Here is an 18861-nt window from a genome sequence, read left to right as displayed (position 1 = left end):
TCATGGAGTCAGTAGCGAACCATGTACCTGACACCCTACAACTGATGCAACATCTTCATCACATCTTCAGAGTCAGTGGCTTACTGTATAGAGTACTTTGTTAGCCTGGTCACCATTCATGATGGCTACTGATCTTAGTGGCTGGCTTCTCACAGCTCCCAGCAACCAGTCACAGCTTACCATTTACATGACACCCAGTCAGAAGTGATGGAACATCTTAGTCGCACCTTCAGAGTTGGTAGCTTTCCATATAGTAGTACATTGTTAGTCTGGTACAGATCTTCAAGGCTTGTTCAGTTAGAGAGGATTGAGGGGTTAACCCCTACAAAGTCAAAAAATCTTCCCCCCCACCTCCCAGCAACCAACTTACTCAATCCACTTTCAACTCAACAAGCCCAGCAGGGCAAGGCTGAGACTACCTTGTGGTGCTCAAACCTAGTACTTTTGTCAGCCAACAGATTTGGTGAAAGTGATGCTCAACGTTTAACAGCTATGCTTACACCACTCAAAACACAGAAGAAAACATCCCCGGGACACATAAAGAATAGTGCAGTGATTCTTGAATACTAAGCCAGGAGGAGCACTTGCTCAGAACATGTTTAACATCAGCTAGCAGTGGATCTGCATACATCCTTGTCATATGCAGAAGGTTGCAGATCAAACAGATAGTAGAACAGAAGAATACCCCGATGTCCTCCGAATCAAACATCTACATATATAACACGTTTTAAGTTACCACTACATTTGAGGAGCGACACGGCAGAAAGACACGGCTGAAGCAGCACTACACTTCAGGAAACTTGGGGCCAAAACATGGCTCCGTCTAGTGCGATGAGCCTGGATATCTATCTCCTCAAGGGGAGCATCTTCTCCCAGCAGGCAGCGGTGAGCTTGGGAATCTCCTCGAGGGGAGCAGGCATACTCCTCTTGCATCTTCTTCTAGCTGGAGGTGAGCTTGGCGATCTCCTCGAGCTGGTACCTGGCTTCAGCGGCGTAGTCGACCGGTGACTCGCTCCTCACGGTGATTCGCTGCCTCTTCTCGCCCATGTACTCGTTCTGCACGACGCTGACACGGAACAGGTGAGGAATCCAGGTGGCTTCCTTCAGCTTGAGCTGGAACATGTCATCGCCCTCCTGCAAAAAACACAGTTGACAGTCTTAGACACAGATCACAGAGCAAACGACATGTCTGCATTCTGAATGGCAAGGCATGAGCTTTTACCTCTTTCCTGATCCGATCAAGCTCATCTGCGCTGCAGCCGACGATTCTCTCTGCTTGGTCATTGAAAAGAGACAGCCAGGCCTCACCAGTGGGATCAGAGACCTTGATCACCATGATGTACCTGAAGAGCCACGGTGAACAAGGCACGCTTAGCATTGGTATTTCACGGATCGTTAAATGGCAGTAGCATGTGTTTACGGCAACTGAGTAGGACTGTTACCTCAATGAGCACTGCTCATAGTTCTTCTGGCACCCTTCACACCAGAATCCTGATCCAAGTGCCTCAGTCACCTTCTTGTTACAGGTGGTGCAAGCGCGGTACCACATGGTCTGGTCAGGCTTGATGTTGCTTATGTTGGCATACAGGCTGAAGAAAACAGGCTGCAAAACAACTCGGATCAGCTTACTGCAGGCAGTTGCAAGTATACAGTAATGAATTATTCAGATTCAGATGCACTTTGTACTGCTAACAAGCATTCAAAATCTCACCTTATCCTGGCCCAAGTTAGGGTCACTTGTGATGTGAGACAGAAAAACTCTGTCAGAGTACATTGATCTCAAGCCACCAGCGTTGGATGCACCCATTCCAGCACCAACTGATGCCAAGGCAGTACCCTTGCCTTCAGATTCATACCTGTTCAGCAAAGATAGTGGTCATGATCTATCACAGAAGATCTTAAAAGCTTATCAAAAGAACAGCATTTAGTATCAGGGCCTTACCAAGCTCTAAGCTTCTCAGTCTCAGGCAACTCTGGGTTAATCACAAGTGTGCTTTTGCCTACTGTAGAAACAGACACACCTGGTAGGGAAATTTAGTAACAGGTTGTTAGCACAAATAAAATCACATTGTTATTCAGAAAATGATTTATTAGAAGGGTAACAAGAGCCTACCTTGAAAGTCAGACACCTTCAGGCTCTTGACTGCAATGATAGGTGCAGAGTCAACCATGTCCAAGAGTTCCTCACCGACAGTGGTGGCAAGATCATTCCAAAGAGAAATGGTGACAGTTTTGTTCCTATAATCAAAATTAGTTGCATATGAGAACATGCATATATTTCAAGCTATCAATATCACATACACCACGTGTTAAGATATCAACAAGTTAAGTTGATGCTTACGAGTCATCTGCAACAACAATGTCACGCTTTGGGATTGACTCATTGTCGATCTTTCTTCTGATACTCAAAGTAGGTGATACACTCTGAACAACACCAATGATATCTACAGATAAAAGATGGAACAGAGTAAAATTAGTCAGTCTGAAAGCAACGAATTACTAATATAGCTCACTGAATTCAAGCAACTCAGTCTCACCTACTAACTCCCTGCCACCAACATATGGCCCCAGCATATCAATCTTGACAAAGTTGTATTGCACTGGTGGAATGAAAGATTCACCCTCAGCTTCTTCAACAACAGCATTCTCATTCAGGGTCATCTCATAGTCATTCTGGACTGTCTTGAACTGCTTGTTCGCAATTCTGAGCGACCCCTTGGAGATGTAGTAGACCTTCCCAAGCTCAAACACGGGATAGAACTTCTTTGCAGGCTCGTTGAACATGGTGGCCTGGATCTGGGTGCCCTGTATTACACAGATCAAGCAAAGTCAGCTTACAGTCGCAGCTTGGTTCAGCAAATACATGCATGAAAGCGTTCGACATTTGTCAGGGGAACTTACATCCTCATCAGTGAGCTCTACGTTGAAGACATGGCCTTCTCCACGGGCATTCCTGTATGACCTGAGGTTGCCCTTGCTTGTGACCCGCACTTTGATGACCCAGTTCCCCTGGTAGGGGTTCAGGGAGATCAGAGGATGCACCCGTCTCGTCATGGCCAAGCGAGCAGCGGGAGCAGCACTGCAGACACAGAAGTGACATAAGTGAGCAACAATTCTTCACAGATTTCCTCAGCAAAACAGCAGAGTAAGGACGCGGATATGCAAGAAGAGCTTACTTTCCGCGCTGCTCGCTAACAATCTGGGACGCGGACTTCACGTCATGCCTCGGCTTCAGCATAATCGCAGCCGGGGCCCCGCCAATGGGCTTGGAGAGGACCGCAGCCTCCTCCTTGGGCTTCATGAGAGCCGCTGGCTCTTCTATCTTGACCTCGCTCTTGATCTCGGCGTCGAGCGCCTGGGACACGACCTCGCACTTGGTGATGATCACCATCCTGCCGTGTACCGTACAGAGCGCGGTGTTCAGTGAAGGATGAAACGGATCTGTAAGAACGGCGGAACAGGAGTGGGGATTGTGCTTACTTGTCCGTCTTTTGTGGGATGTCGTTGCACGTGTAGTTGAGGATGCGGACGAGGCCGAGGTTCTGGAGCTTGCCGGAGTGGACCTCCGACGCGAAGTGGGTGGAGAGGATCGCCTTGACCTTCGCCTCCCCGTCGCTGGCCATGAAACTGCAAGGCAGCAAGAACAGTCCATCAGGGTCACAGGTCATACAGGGGGAAATTGGCGCAAAGAAGAACAGATCTATGCCGGTACGGGGCAAAATGGAGAGATCTAACAGATTCTGAAGACAAACGAGCGATTGCGTGTTGCGCTATGCCTACGAGCAGAAGGGACAGATAGATCCGGCGGGGGTCGACAGGAGGAGGGAGAGCACTCACGTGAAGCGGGAGCCGATGGGCTTGAGGTCGAGGACCTGCACGACGATCTCCGGCACGTCGTCGGGCGACTCCGGCGTGGGGTTGGCGAGGATGAGAGCCACGGCGCCCGGCGTCACCGACTTGGCGTCCATGCCTCTCGTCTCCGGCGGGGTTCGCGCGTCTTCGGGGAGAAGATTTCGTGGGCGGTGGAGGTGGTGTTCGGCGGCGGCGGCGGAGATGGTTTGGAGTTGGGAGAGGGATGGGATCTGCGCGCTGGTTATAAGGTGCTTTTGAGGGGGAAATTGGCGGGCGCGGGCGGGGGCGGGGTTGGGGTTCCTGCGAATTGCCGCGGGTTTCTGTGAACGGCGGGAGGCGCGTGGATGGTTTTCTTTTTTTGGCTCCGTTTTGGTGTCTCTGGCGGGAGAAATTTGGGGGGAGTTTTCGCGCCAGAAGCGAGCGAGCGGGGGATAGAAATATGCTAGCGGTGTGGTGGTACCGCTTTCTCGGCCCAACTGGTTCGAGAGGAGGGCTTTGGGGCCCAGCATCCACACGTGATTCCTTTTTTGAATTCGGAAGTGTGTGTGAGACACCACTCAAAAAAAAGAGGAAGTGTGTGTGAGACGATTGAGGGGGGAAATACTGTGTCCACTGGCCGTGGGAAGAGGAAATACTGACTTGGGGAGCGGAAGAGGTAATAGCACCCCAGATGCATGAACTTGGGTAATGTGATGATTTAGTCCAAAAGTTGCAAAAGTGAACTGAGGCCTCCCAAAACTTGCACATCTATGTGATGTTTTGGTCCAAAGCCAATCACAGTGCGACAAGTGGCAGTTGAGAGCTCGGACCGGTCAGCGGTACAGTTTTGCAAGTACCCCCCGTTGTTCATGTCAAATGCCCAAAACAAAATAAATTGCTTTCATTCAGAGTTGAAAGCTTTCCGCTCATCGTTCTATATAATTTATCATTTTCATGGCATTCATGTCAAATGCCCAAAACACCTATCGACACATGCAAATAATCTGTGAAAAATGACGATCTTTTGAAGACATTTTTTTCTGCTGGTACACTAACTTTTGGGACACATGCCATGTTGCATAATGGGAAGCAAAGCATCAGAAACTCAACAAAAGCCCTCTAGTTCATATGGCTCAGGTAGAGAATTCCGGTAATCCAGAACCCAGAACTTATCATCAGACCAACAGGCTACGCCTGAATAGAGGATACAAGTTTCTCCCAAATAATGACAGCACGGTCTGCATTGATAACGTTAGGAAGACTACATCTGAACAATGCATCGCCAAACAACCCAACACAGAACAAACAAGATCTTCCTGTGAAAGCAACAATCCGTCTTGCCACTAGCAACACTACGAGCTCGCCGAGACGCCACGGACGCCTGATTGCCACGCTGCCGCTACCGCGGTGAGTGCTGCGTCCACGGTGAGCATTAACGCCTGAGCTGCTGGCGCGCGACCGGCCTCTTGGCTCCAGCATTGTGGTGGTGCAGATCATCCAATTTCAGTTTCAGTTACTGAAATTGAAACTGTCATCGGATCATCCAACTGGATGATACTCCTTGCTTGTTCTGTAATTTGAACATATGCAGTACATGACCTCCGATGTGTGCCAAACACAGTTTCTGCTAGTTGAACATGACCTTCGATGAAATTGAGCTTCATTTGTGTGTTGATTAACTGCTAGCTGAAAAAAGCAGAGGCATGTGTATTATTGGTCAGTATACTACAGTTGATCATGTATAAGGGAAGGTTGCAATGTTGCATAGCAAAACAACTCTGAAGTCATACTGTGATTTGGGATTGCTAATTTAATTTTTAGTTACCATGCTTTCCAGGGGACATACAAAGAGTTATGTGGATGTGAATTAACTTCCAGTATGAATGAACATATACATAGAGTTATGTGACTGTGAACAGTATGTGGATGTGAACATATCCAGAGTTATGTGACAGATTCAAATCAAAACGCCTGTAAATCTTATACTCCGAGCAGCAAAAATTGCCCATTATAACAAATCAGACCTAGTTGTATAGATTGACATCAGGTAAATGCCAAATAATTTGCACTCAGAAGTAGGTGCAACTAGTACGAGCCAGACCTAGTTGTATAGATGACATCAGGTAAAGGCCAAATAACGAACCTGACCTAGTTATAATTTGCACTCAGGTAAAGATCAATCAACTAGTACGAGTGCGAGTGTTCTTAGTCATGCATTTTTACCCTTTCTGTTTGAGTGTGACTCTACTTCTTTTATCACTTCAGAAAAGATAAATACCGTAATTAAGGTTGTGTACCTGAAAAGTGGAACTCTCATAACAAAGACAACCAGTCAAAGTATCTTACATAAATTATTTACTAGTTGTGCAATATTAGCCAACTCTATGTCATAGTACTAGTTTGATTTTTTTTATACAATATGATAGCAGCAGACTTGTATCAGGAAAAATATTGCAAATTGGATAATAATAATTTGCTATTCTTGTGCACACAACATATCTACCAATCTTAAGAAGTTGCTCCCCACTACTTGATTTATCTCAACATGCAACCCATCCACATCATCACACATGCCACTTCAGCGACGTTTCATTTTTTCAACCATAACAGCCATGCATGTGCCCCCTCAGCAAAAGAGTGGTGTTTTTAATTAACAAATCTGCCACGTCATCTAAATACAAAACTAACAGATAGTGGGAGATGCACAGCCATGCTAGACACCGAAGAGACCTGGTGTTTCCTCTTCATAACAACTAGAGGAGAAACGTAGAACACTAAACCTGACGATGCATATTCCATCTTCCCACCTATTCCTCCCTTAATTAAACGAGTGCAGCCACCGAAACGGAGCTCCAGCGCGAGTGACCTCGACCTCGACGCCAGGATGGGGCTGCATGCTACGCTACCCCGCCGCACCTGAACGGAACCGTCGCATGATAGTTGGCACCCGCATGGGCTTTGCTCGGCTGATCATCCGTACAGACTTCATCTGGCCGCGCTGCCCTCCACGCCCCATGTGACGCCCTCGATTTAATCGTACACTAATCATACATGCAAATGTGTACGATCAAGATCAAGAACTCACAGGAAGATATCACAACATAACTCTAGACACAAATTAAAATAATACAAGCTTTATATTACAAGCTAGGGGCCTCGAGGGCTCGAATACATAAGCTTGAAAACACAAGAGTCAGCGGAAGCAACAATATCTGAGTACAGACATGAGTTAAATAAGTTTGCCTTAAGAAGGCTAGCACAAAAGCAATATCGATCGAAAAGGCAAGGCCTCCTGCCTGGGAGCCTCCTAACTACTCCTGGTCGTCGGCGGCCTCCACGTAGTAGCAGGCATCGGCGGTGGCATCTGGCTCCTGGGCTCCGACATCTGGTTGCATCAACCGGAAAGAAGAAGAAAGGGGAAAAAGGGGAGCAAAGCAACCGTGAGTACTCATCTAAAGTACTCGCAAGTAAGGATCTACACTACATATGCATCGGTATCAATGAAATGGGCTGTATATGTGGACTGAACTGCAGAATGTCAGAAGAGAAGGGGAAAGCCTAGCCTGTCGAAGACTAGTATCTTCAAGCAGCTCCAAGCATCTTGCAGCATCAGAAGAGACAAGAGTAGCATAAAGTAAAGTAGTAGAAGTGTTATCAACCTCGGCCAGAGATCCTTTCTCGACTCCCTACGAGAAAGCAATCCCAGAGCCATACTATCCATTTCTCATATCCATGTCTCATCTCAAGTATCCAGTTCTAATTGTATCGATCGGGATACAACTCCAAGTGTCTGTTACCGTAGGACAGGCTATCGATAGATGTTTTCTTCCCTGCAGTGGTGCACCAACTTACCCACCACGCTCGATTAACTCCGGCCGGACACACTTTTCTGGGTCATGCCTGGCCTCGGCCAAACAATACGCCGCAACCCGACCTAGGCTTAATAGAGAGGTCAGCACGCCGGACTAAACCTATGCCCCCAGGGGTCATGGGCCATCGCCCCGGGAACTCCTGCACGTTGCGTGGGCGGCCGGTGAGCAGACCTAGCTACCTCCTTCAACAAGGCAGGTGCTTACGCAGTCCAACCCGGCGCGCGCCGCTCAGTCCCTGACGTCTATTAAGCTTCGGCTGATGTATACGACGGAGAACGCCCATACTATGCCCACGTGATGGTTAGTGCTATCAGGCCAGAGGCCCCTCGGATCAAATATCCAAATCGTAGTGTATTAGGAACGCGCGGTAACAAGCAGAGACTCACGAAAGATGTGACCCCGTTGCCCCGTCTCGAGAACTTGCGGCAAGGGCTAAGGATGCCCGGCCACGCCTCGTAATTATCTCGCGGGCACCCTCCAGGTCAACCCGACTCCTCATCACTCGCAAATATGCTCGCGCGGGTACCCCTCAGGGCCGACCCGTCTTTAGTAACATGGTTCAGTGTAAAGTCATAGTAACCATAGTAACCGTGTATCTAACACCAAGGGGAAAACCTGAGGAATCACCCTTGACGGATTCCACTCGATGTAATCATCAAGGTGAACGTAAGAGGAACCACCCCCGAGGTTCACACTTGAGGGGTTGCATGACAGAGCCGTATCGGAAGTGGTTAAGGAGGAAATCACCCTCGATGACCACGACTGAATAGCTACACTACAGGTTAACATCAGAAGTGCTGAAGAGGTCTCACCCTCGGCACTCGATAGTAACCCAGTAGTGTCGAGCAACTAAGGGGAAAGTGATGTGCGGTGCCGGGGCCTGGTCTTCGATCCCGTTGATCGGGTCTTCGATGATGAAGCAGGGGCAACAAGGACAAGGTGGGGTCACTGATGGATCACTAACCAACCTATACTAAGCAGTTTAGAATAAGCAGGTAAGGTACAATGAGCAGGTTACAAAAGCAGGCTATGCATCAGAATAGGAGCAAACAATTACAGTAGCAAAATCTAATGCAAGCATGAGAGAATGGAATGGGCGATATCGGGATGATCAAAGGGGGGCTTGCCTGGTTGCTCAGACAAGAAGGATGGGTCGTCGGTGACGTAGTCGATCACAGCGGCATCGGCAGCCGCCACGGGGTCTACCGAAGAGAAGAGGGGGGAGAAACAGTAAATACATAGCAAGCAAGTGCATAACAGGACAACAGGCATAGCTAGACGTGTTCTAATGCGGTCCTAGACGTTATAGGTCAAGGGGGAATTCAACTGGGAAGGTGTTCCCGGTTCCGGACCTGTGTCGGACAGATGACCGGAGGGGGAAAGTTCCATGTTCAGCATGCTAGGGGCATGTGACAGATGAACGGACCGTGTATCCGGATTCGTTGGATTTTTCTGAGCAACTTTCATGTAGAAAACATTTTCATCCGAGCTACGGATTATTTTATATTAATTTCCAAAGTTTTAACTCATTTTCAGCAATTAACAGATTAATTAAATCAAAAAACATTTATGACGTCATCATGATGACGTCAGCGGTCAAAGTTGACCGTTGACCAGTCAACTGACTGATGGGCCCCATTTGTCATAGACTTAGATTAATTAATCATGGTTAATTAGTTTAATTACTCGATTAGATTAACTAAACAGAGTTAATTAACTTAATTAATTAATAATTACAATCTTTATTAAATTCTTTTTTTATAACTTTCAGGGGGTGGGCCCCGGCTGTCATTGGCCCATAGGGCCTTTGCGGGCACTGGCACAAGCGGGTTATGGGCGCTCGGGCATCGGGCGCTAGCGCCCAACCCGTTTGCGAACAGAGGCGCGTGCCGGCGCGAGCGCCAGCGAGCAGGGGCCGCGGGCGGGGCCGACGAGGACGGCGGAGCGCGGCGAGTGAAGAGGCCGGTGGCCAGGGCGGGTTGTGGCGACGGAGCGGCGGCGAGGCGACTGCAGCAGGGGAGGCGAGCAGCGCGGGCAGCAGGGCGCAAGGGCCAGGGCGGCGCGTCGGGGCTGGCCATGGCGCGGCCAGCAGAGGGGTGCGGGAGGTGCGGCAGCGGCGGCGAGGGGCGAAGCAGGGGGTCGGGCGTAGGTGAGCGGCGGAGGAAGGCAGTAGGCGGGGCGGCAGCGGAGCAAAAGCAGCAGCAGCACGGGGTGGACGCGGTCAGGGACGGCGGTGCGCGCCGCGGGCGGACGTGGAGGCCAGGGAGTGCCTGGCGGGGCGCGCGTGGGAGGCGCCGGGCGGGAGCGGGGGGTGGTGGGCGCGGCCGCGCGTGGGCGCAGGGGGGCTGCCGGCGTTTGTGCAGCACGCGACAGCAGAGGCGGGGCGCTAGGCGAGGCCAAGCGGGCGACGACGGGAGCGGGGCCAGGCGGTTGACGGCGGCGCGGGGCATCAGCGGGGCGCGCGCTGCAGCGCGTGCATGGGGCCGCGGCGGTCGGGGGCTGCGGTCGCGGTCGGGGACGACGGGGACGGCTTGGGACGGCGGCCTACGGTGAAGAAAACGGAGGGGAGGCAGGGGGTAGCGGCGAAGGGGCTCACAATGGAGCACGACGACGAGGTCGGGGAGGCGCCGGAGTAGCAGGACGACGGCGAGGTAGTGGCGGGGCCGACGGGAAGAAGACGACGCAGTGGCGTCGATGCAGGCGCGATCCGGGCCGATCCGGCCTCGTAGACGACGTAGGCGATGTAGTGTGACGCGGAGGAGCTCCTGGACTCGACAGCGGGGCACGGGGCGGTCGATGGTCGCGGCTTCAGTGGGGGACGACCATGGTCATGCGGCTCCGGGCGCGGGCAGCGAAGGGAGAGGGAGCGAGAGGAGAGTGGATCTGGGCGAGGTGGAGGGGAGGAGCCCGAGGGGTCGAGATGGGGGCATCCTTATCCCTGCAGCGACGGGGTTGGCGAGGTGGTCGGGCGGCGACCGCGCCTTGTAGCGACACGGGACGGAGGAGCAGTGCACGGGTGGGGGGAGAAGGAGAATGTGGGCTGGGCCGGTTCGGTGAGATGGGCCGAGGCCCGGGGGGTCAGGGGAGGCCTTTTCATTTTATTTTCATTTTGCCTTTTCTGTTTTCTAATTAGTTTCCTTTTATTTTTAGTTTTATAAAATACAACACTAGTCTCTAAATCAACACTAGTAACTTATGCCACTGCCACAAATAGTTTGAGGTTAAAATAAAATAGTTTAGTATTTTTACAATTTAAAAAGCAATTAAATTATTATCTAGGCCACTGTGTTGACTAGCTTAAGGCATTTAAACACTTTGCAAAAATGTTGGTTCACCATCATAATTAGCTGTGGAATATTTGCCACACTTTGAACATTGTATTTTGCATGTTTGACAAAGTAGAATTTTAGGACCTTAATTTGAATTGAATTTGAATTATGCTTCGGATCAAATGAGGATTAGCAACAATAAAAATGATGACGTGACATCATTAGCAAGAGATTACTGTAGCTTAATTATCCGAGCGTCACACCCCAGTCCAAGCCGTCATGGCACCAGCAAGGAATCGCCGTAAGCCTGCAGCACATCATTGGCACCCGCATGGGTTCCGCTCGGCCAGCCACCTCCGGCCGTCAGTACAGACTTCACTCGGCCGCGCTTCCATTCACACCCAGCACAATAGGAACACTTGCGGCTGTCCCGTGGTGGAGCCCCTCAGCCATCCTGCCTTTGGTCCGGCATGGAGCATGGTGAGTCGGTCGACGCGGCGTGCGATGGGAGAGGAAGAAGAGAGCTCTTTGCAGTAAGGATATCTCATTTCACTTATGTTGTCTCAAGACTTTCAACATCACTAGAGCCCGAAGCTTGTGGGATTTCATTGCAACGGGTAAGCTGAACTCCTCTGTCTTTGGTTTCAATGTTCAGTCAGCAAGGTGAATGGGATATTTTTTCTAAATTATTGAATCTAGAGGCCACTTGATTGGTTTTATTCAAAGAATTTTGATATATATACTTACGGGAGCAGTCCAACGGTCCATCTCTTTGTGTCGGTTATCTGTGTTAACTAAAGAGAGCAGAATGGATGAAGCGGAAGGTTAATTCATACATATTAGGCTAAGGTGATTTAAGCTATTTCCTCATAAGTACTACTTCAATGCTAAATTACCTTTTGCATTACAGAATTATGATCTTTTAAAGGTATGACATTGTAAATCATTTTTTGATTTCACATTAACAATGCTATGTTCATCCCCTATTGTTGTGACCTCCATGGTAATCATTGCAACATAATTATAACAAATAATCACGGGTTATCTATTTTTGCATCACTAGCTGTAAATGAAATCAGCTGCTTAAAAATTTCAACCATATATTCGCGCCGCAACGCGCGGGGAATTGTCTAGTTATTAGATAATAGTAACAACATAAACAAGTATGACAGAAGATCCATTTGTGCCCATCTAGTGGCCCTTTTAGAAAACTCGGTTGAACCTTGTCAACTCAAAGTGGATAGAAATAGATTAAGTAATATCTTGTACAAATAAAAAAATTAACTCGGAGACAAACCTTTTCACTGGTTGTACTGGACTCGGAGGGCAACAAAAGAAAGTTTTGTCCTTGACCTTGCCCCCAAATTCAGACTCCTTTGCGATATATGTATCTGATTAATGAAGACTCCTTATCTTTTTCCAAGAGGAAAAAAATAAGCAGCATAACACTAGAGATTGGTAACTTAACACATGTGCACACCAAATATAATGAATGATCACTTTGAACTAAAATCAAAGAGAGATACTGAATGATCCCACAAATAATACCCAGTCCACACAGAATAGGGGTTGCGACTAAAATGACCCATCCATGTCCAATTTCTCTGCAACAACATCATCTAAATCCTCATTGCCTTACCAACAACACAATATAATACCGATCCAAAACCAAGGAGGGGATATAAGAAGTTTTATATACCTAACTAAAGACAATTGGATGCGCATTCTGTGTTTTTTATTAAAAGAGAAGGGGTGTGAATCAGGATGAAACAGAGAACATATTGATTATTGATCATAACTTGCTTTGTCATCCATCGAATTTGCTAACCAAGCAGGGGAAACATCTCTATGAAATTCCCACAGATAATAGGTACCTACCCATCGACGACACCAAGTAGGGAGGGGATTGGGTCTAAAATGGTGTCAAAATTTCCCTGAAACTCCATCCTCTAAATCCTCACTGCCTTGGCAAATACCACAATATATACGCTGATCACTGGATTAGACACGTTTGACAAAAAATCTGACCACTGGGTCCCATTGTCAAGTGCCATGTGGCCGGAACGAGTTAACGTCGCTAGTGGACATAATTCGCAAAAAAAAGTGGTGGTCAACCTCTCCTCTGCCTCCTTGGCATTTCGCCAAACACATAGCAGCCGCACCAGATTGGCAGCCGGTGCATCCCGCCGGCCGCTGCCCCAACGCTGCGTACGGCTGCTGCTCGCCGCCGGCCGCTGCCCCAACGCTTCGTACTTCTGTTGCTCGCCGCCGGTGCATACCGCTGGCCGCTGCCCCAACGCTGCGTACTGCTGCTGCTCGCCGCCGGTGCTTGTGCTCGCCACACGTCCAGCTCGCCGCCCCCGCGCTGTAGAGGATGGAGAGAGCAACCTCGGCGGCTCCCTCGGGGAGAGCTCGGCCGTGCTCTCGACGCCCTCGGGAATCCCGGCACGCACCGGAGGCAGAGCAGGGCCATGGCCATCGCGTCGGTTGTCGGTCCCAGCATGACCTCGATTTGGTAGGCGCCTCCGAACAAGCACGGCCCTGCCGGCTCCGGCCAGCCAGACTGCCGGCCAACGAGCCTCCCAGCTCCGCGCGCGTTGTTGGGATGGCGCGCGGACGATGCTGCTGCTCGCGCCCATGCTCTGGAGGAGACGGCGTGCGCGGCCGGTGCTGATGCTCGCGCGCCCGTGGGCAGTCGGGGCTGGTGCTCGCGCGCCAGTGCGCGGCCGGTGCTGGTGCTCACGCGCCCGTGCGTGACCGCCGCTGCTGCTCGAGTCCCCAAGAACGGCGGGGCGGCGGCGACCGGCGGTCCGGCGCGGGATTCTTCCGGATCGGAGCGGCGGCGGCGACTGTCGTGTGGATCGGGATCGGGAGGAGCACGCTATGACTGAGCTGTACGTATTTTTTAATTAGACCGATATAGAGAAAGATCACACTGATAATACGGGCCCATGTCTATTTTAACGGTCAACTAAACTTCAGTCAAACGCCGTTAGTTTCAGTTGCCAAGTCATCGCTTACGGTGGGACCTATCTGTCAGTTTTACAGTCAGCAAGTGTTTATCTGAGCAATTAGTGTTTTCTGAAAACTGTCAGCACAACGGTGGCGATTTTTTGAAAAAAAATTGAATGGTGGTCGTTTTCTGAATTAGGGTCCTCAATTGTGATGGTTTTTTACAATTTACTCGGCCATCGACGATGCCTGACGCCGAAGCCGGCCGATTACGACCGGCCGGCCGCACGCGGTCCCAGTGCAGCTAGTACGAGGGCACTCGCCGACGGCGTGCAAACTGGCCACCGGCAGCTGGCCTTGCATCCGCTCGTGCTCAGGCGGGTAGCACTGCATCGCGGCCAGGACGAGACCGACATGGTGGATGCTGTCACCGAGGCTGTCGCGCCGGTGCGGCATCAAGTCGGGGTCGTCCGTGAGCCGCCGAGCCCCCGGAGGCGGAGGGAGGCTTCGGCTCGGCGACGGCTGCGGCAGCGTCGGCCAGTGCAAGGGAGGTCACGCGGAGCGCCATGCCGAGCTCGGCATCGGAGCCGGAGGCGATGAGGGGCCGGAGGCGCTGCACCTCGTCGTACAGCTGCCCCTTGCAGGTCTCATAGACGTCGTTGCGGACGGCGGCCTTCAAGGCCGCGGGGTCGTCGGCATCCAACGCGTTGTCGAATCGGCCGCCAGTCGTAGTCGTAGCCACCGCATCGGCCGCCGGCGCCGCCATGATGTGTTGTGTACCATACCCTAACCTAGATCGATCCAGTGATGAGATAATTTCGAGGGGAACCGGCGCAACCAAGAGGACGAGAGAGATAACCAGCGGGTTGATTGAATGGAACAACATGGAGGTTTGTGCAAAACTGCCAGGCGCGGACCGGTCCGCCCAGGAGTGCCACTTGTCGCACTGTGATTGGCTTTGGACCAAAACAACACATAGGGGTGCAAGTTTTGGGAGGCCTCAGTTCACTTTTACAACTTTTGGACTAAATCATCACAAGTCCTACAAGTTCATGGATCTGGGGTGCTATTACCTCAGAGCGGAAACACTTTAGAGCATCTCTAGCAGCGGTCGTCCTGCAAAACCCGTTTAAGGGCGCCCGCAAAACTTTTCTATACCGCAAAGCCTCCAGTGAAACAGACCCCGCAAACCCGTCCCGCGACGCATCTATGGGATCCGTTCCGTGTCGGAGGGCTCGCGGTACCGCAAATTTTGCATAGTTTCGTAAATTAGAGATTTCAACATAGAAAACCGGATGGAATCATAATATAAATTAAACATGTGAATATAAAATGGTTCAAAAAGCAATTCACAATACAACAATCATTTTCATTACAACAATCATTTTCATTACAACAATTGTTCAAATTTGAATAATTATTACAATACCAAACTGTTTAAATCACACACAAATACATATGAATAAAATGGGAATCTATCTTCCCCCATAGAGTTGTCAACGATGCTTAATAAGATCATGCTTGAGTTGTTTATGTGAATCATGGTTCCGATCTTCCGGTAGGTCTCAAGAAATGCAGTGATCTCATCTACGTCCCTGTCAGGCTTCACATGGCTACCGACATTGTCATAATTGTACAAGTCCAAATCCCTCTCATCCTCGACGATCATGTTTTGTACAATTACACAAGCAGTGATGATGTTTCTGAGAAAATTTTATCCCAGAAGCAAGCAGGACCTCGAACAATGGTCGCGAGCTTGCAAGACGCCAAATGCCCTCTCAATATCCTTTCGGCAAGGTTCTTTCTTGGGCAAAAAAATTGTGTTTCTTGATTTGGGTTCACTAATGGTCTTCACAAATGTTGACCAGAAGGGATAAATACCGTCGGTAAGATAGTACCCCGTGTTATACTCATGGCAATTGACGATATAGTTGCAAGTCGGAGCTTTGACACTAGCTAGCTGAGCAAATAGATGAGATCGTTGCAGGACATTGATATCATCGAGAGACCCCGGCCAACCAAAGAAACAATTCCAAATACATAAATCATGTGAAGTCACGGCTTCAAGCACAATGGTGGGTTTTCGTTTGTGGCTTGTGTATTGCCCTGCCCAAGCCACCTGGTAGTTCTTCGGCCTCCAATGCATGCAATCAATACTACCTAGCATGCCCAACCGTCCCTTTTATTTGTTTGTTGCCATGATCATTTTTGTGTCTTATTCGTTTGGAGCACGAAGGTACTCCGGGCCACAAACCTGGATCATCGTCTTGGCAAAGACACGGACGCATTTGACGGTGGTATCTTCTCCAATGCGAAGATATTCATCCGCGTAGTCAACGGGAACACCATATGCAATCACTCATCATCGCCGATATTTTTTGATATGCACTAAAGCCAATCAAAACGGCGGCATTCCTACGCCGAGTGAAGAAATGACAATTTTGCTCGCATGCTTCAACGATGTGGAGGAAAAGTGATATACGCATTCGATATCGCCTAAGAAAGAGTTGACCCGGATATGTCGGTACCTCGATGAAGTAGTCCTTCATGAGCATCTTGTCGCCGAGAGCTCGGTTGCGGGGAATGCATAGCCGGCCAGCCATGGATTCACGCCGCTTTTTCTTCGACCCCGCCTAAAATCCCTCAACGAGATGCAACAACACTAGGTTGTCAACATCGTCGTCGAGGATCATCTCTTCTATGTCTGAATCATCGGTCAAAGATGACAAGGACGAACTCCAATCCATTGATACGTCTCCAACATATCTATAATTTTTGATTGTTCCATGCTGTTATATTATCCATCTTAGATGCTTTATATGCATTTATATGCTATTTTATACTCCCTCCATCCCAGAATAAGTGTCTCAACTTTGCACTAGCTCTAGTATAAATTTGTACTAAGCTCAAGACACTTATTTTGGGATGGAGGGAGTATGATTTTTGGGACTAACCTATTAACCTAGAGCCCAGTGCCAGTTTTTGTTTTTTTCTTGTTTTTGAGTATCGCAGAAAAAGAAAACCAAACGGAGTCCAATTGACCTGAAATTTCACGGAGATTATTTTTGGACCAGAAGAAGCCCACGGAGTATCGGAGATGGACCAGAAGAGTCCCGAGGCACCCACGAGGGTGGGGGGCACGCCCCCTACCTCCTGGCCGCCTCGGAGACCCCCCTGACTTGTTCCCGACGCTAAAAATCCCTATAAATACATAAACCTCCAGAACATAACCTAGATTGGGAGTTCCGCCGCCGCAAGCCTCTGTAGCCACCAAAAACCAATCGGGACCCTGTTCCGGCACCCTGCCGGAGGGGAGATCCCTCACCGGTGGCCATCTTCATCATCCCGGCGCTCTCCATGACAAGGAGGGAGTAGTTCACCCTTGGGGCTGAGGGTATGTACCAGTAGCTATGTGTTTGATCTCTCTCTCTTGTGTTCTTGATTCGGCACGATCTTGATGTATCGCGAGCTTTGCTATTATAGTTGGATCTTATGATTTTCTCCCCCTCTCCTCTCTTGTAATGGATTGAGTTTTCCCTTTGAAGTTATCTTACCAGATTGAGTCTTTACGGATTTGAGAACACTTGATGTATGTCTTGCATGTGCTTATCTGTGGTGACAATGGGATATTCACGTGATCTACTTGATGTATGTTTTGGTGATCAACTTGCGGGTTCAGTGACCTTGTGAACTTATGCATAGGGATTGGCACACGTTTTCGTCTTGACTCTCCGGTAGAAACTTTGGGGCACTCTTTGAAGTACTTTGTGTTGGTTTGAATAGATGAATCAGAGATTGTGTGATGCATATCATATAATCATACCCACGGATACTTAAGGTGACATTGGAGTATCTAGGTGACATTAGGGTTTTGGTTGATTTGTGTCTTAAGGTGTTATTCTAGTACGAACTATAGGATAGATCGAACGGAAAGAATAGCTTCGTGTTATTTTACTACAGACTCTTGAATAGATCGATCAGAAAGTGAGGTGGTTTCGTTCCCTACAATAATCTCTTCATTTGTTCTCTGCTATTAGTGACTTTGGAGTGACTCTTTGTTGCATGTTGAGGGATAGTTATATGATCCAATTATGTTATTATTGTTGAGAGAACTTGCACTAGTGAAAGTATGAACCTTAGGCCTTGTTTCCTAGCATTGCAATACCGTTTACGCTCATTTTTATCATTAGTTACCTTGCTGTTTTTATATTTTCATATTACAAAAACCTATACCTACCATCCATATTGCACTTGTATCACCATCTCTTCGCCGAACTAGTGCACCTATACAATTTACCATTGTATTGGGTGTGTTGGGGACACAAGAGACTCTTTGTTATTTGGTTGCAGGGTTGCTGGAGAGATACCATCTTCATCCTACGCCTCCCACGGATTGATAAACCTTAGGTCATCCACTCGAGGGAAATTTGCTACTGTCCTACAAACCTCTGCACTTGGAGGCCCAACAACGTCTACAAGAAAAAGGTTGCGTAGTAGACATCAAGCAATTTCTGGCGCCGTTGCCGGGGAGGTGAGTGCATGAAGGTATATCTTTAGATCTTGCAATTGAATCTTTTAGTTTCTTGTTTTATCACTAGTTTAGTCTATAAAAGAAAACTACAAAAAAATGGAATTGATGTTACCTCATATGCTTCATCTTTTTAATGTCTTTCGTGAAAATGATGGTAAGGAAAATTGTGCTCAAGTACTAGAAGAAGAAATCTATAAAATGTTTGGCACTAAATCTTTGTATGATGAGCATGATTGCAATGTTGTTAGTATGAATTCCTTGAATATCCATGATGCTAATGATATGCAAAGCCACAAGCTTGGGGATGCTATGTTTGATGAAGATGATATGTTTAGTCCCCCAAGTTTTGATGAGCAAATTTATTATGATGAAAGCATGCCTCCTATTTATGATGATTATTGTGATG

General features: G+C 48.8%; 1 protein-coding gene across 1 annotated transcript; it reads right to left on the bottom strand.

Annotated features, from left to right (window-relative positions):
• Positions 1–567: 567 nt before the first annotated feature.
• On the bottom strand, positions 568–4141 carry LOC109783530 (replication protein A 70 kDa DNA-binding subunit B). Its single transcript, XM_020342128.4, has 12 exons — positions 3838–4141; positions 3481–3627; positions 3177–3392; positions 2902–3079; positions 2538–2805; positions 2342–2444; positions 2114–2238; positions 1943–2021; positions 1712–1856; positions 1443–1603; positions 1223–1343; positions 568–1134 (listed from the first exon to the last, which is right to left on the bottom strand). Exons 1-12 carry the CDS (start codon positions 3966–3968, stop codon positions 940–942), a joined length of 1869 nt encoding a protein of 622 aa, XP_020197717.1. The 5' UTR covers positions 3969–4141; the 3' UTR covers positions 568–939.
• Between the last annotated feature and the right edge of the window lie 14720 nt (positions 4142–18861).

This window comes from Aegilops tauschii, chromosome 4 (assembly GCF_002575655.3).
Source record: "Aegilops tauschii subsp. strangulata cultivar AL8/78 chromosome 4, Aet v6.0, whole genome shotgun sequence".
NCBI lineage: Eukaryota > Viridiplantae > Streptophyta > Magnoliopsida > Poales > Poaceae > Aegilops > Aegilops tauschii.
This window is presented reverse-complemented; position numbering and strand designations above follow the sequence as displayed.

Bases quoted from the DNA above. Each gene is read 5' to 3' on its own strand.
- LOC109783530 (XM_020342128.4), bottom strand. From the start codon at position 3,968: ATGGACGCCAAGTCGGTGACGCCGGGCGCCGTGGCTCTCATCCTCGCC. The intron at 3,628-3,837 runs GTGAGTGCTCTC...GCTGCCTTGCAG, and splicing joins CCCATCGGCTCCCGCTTCAC to TTTCATGGCCAGCGACGGGG. The intron at 3,080-3,176 runs GTAAGCTCTTCT...CTGTGTCTGCAG, and splicing joins GTTAGCGAGCAGCGCGGAAA to TGCTGCTCCCGCTGCTCGCT.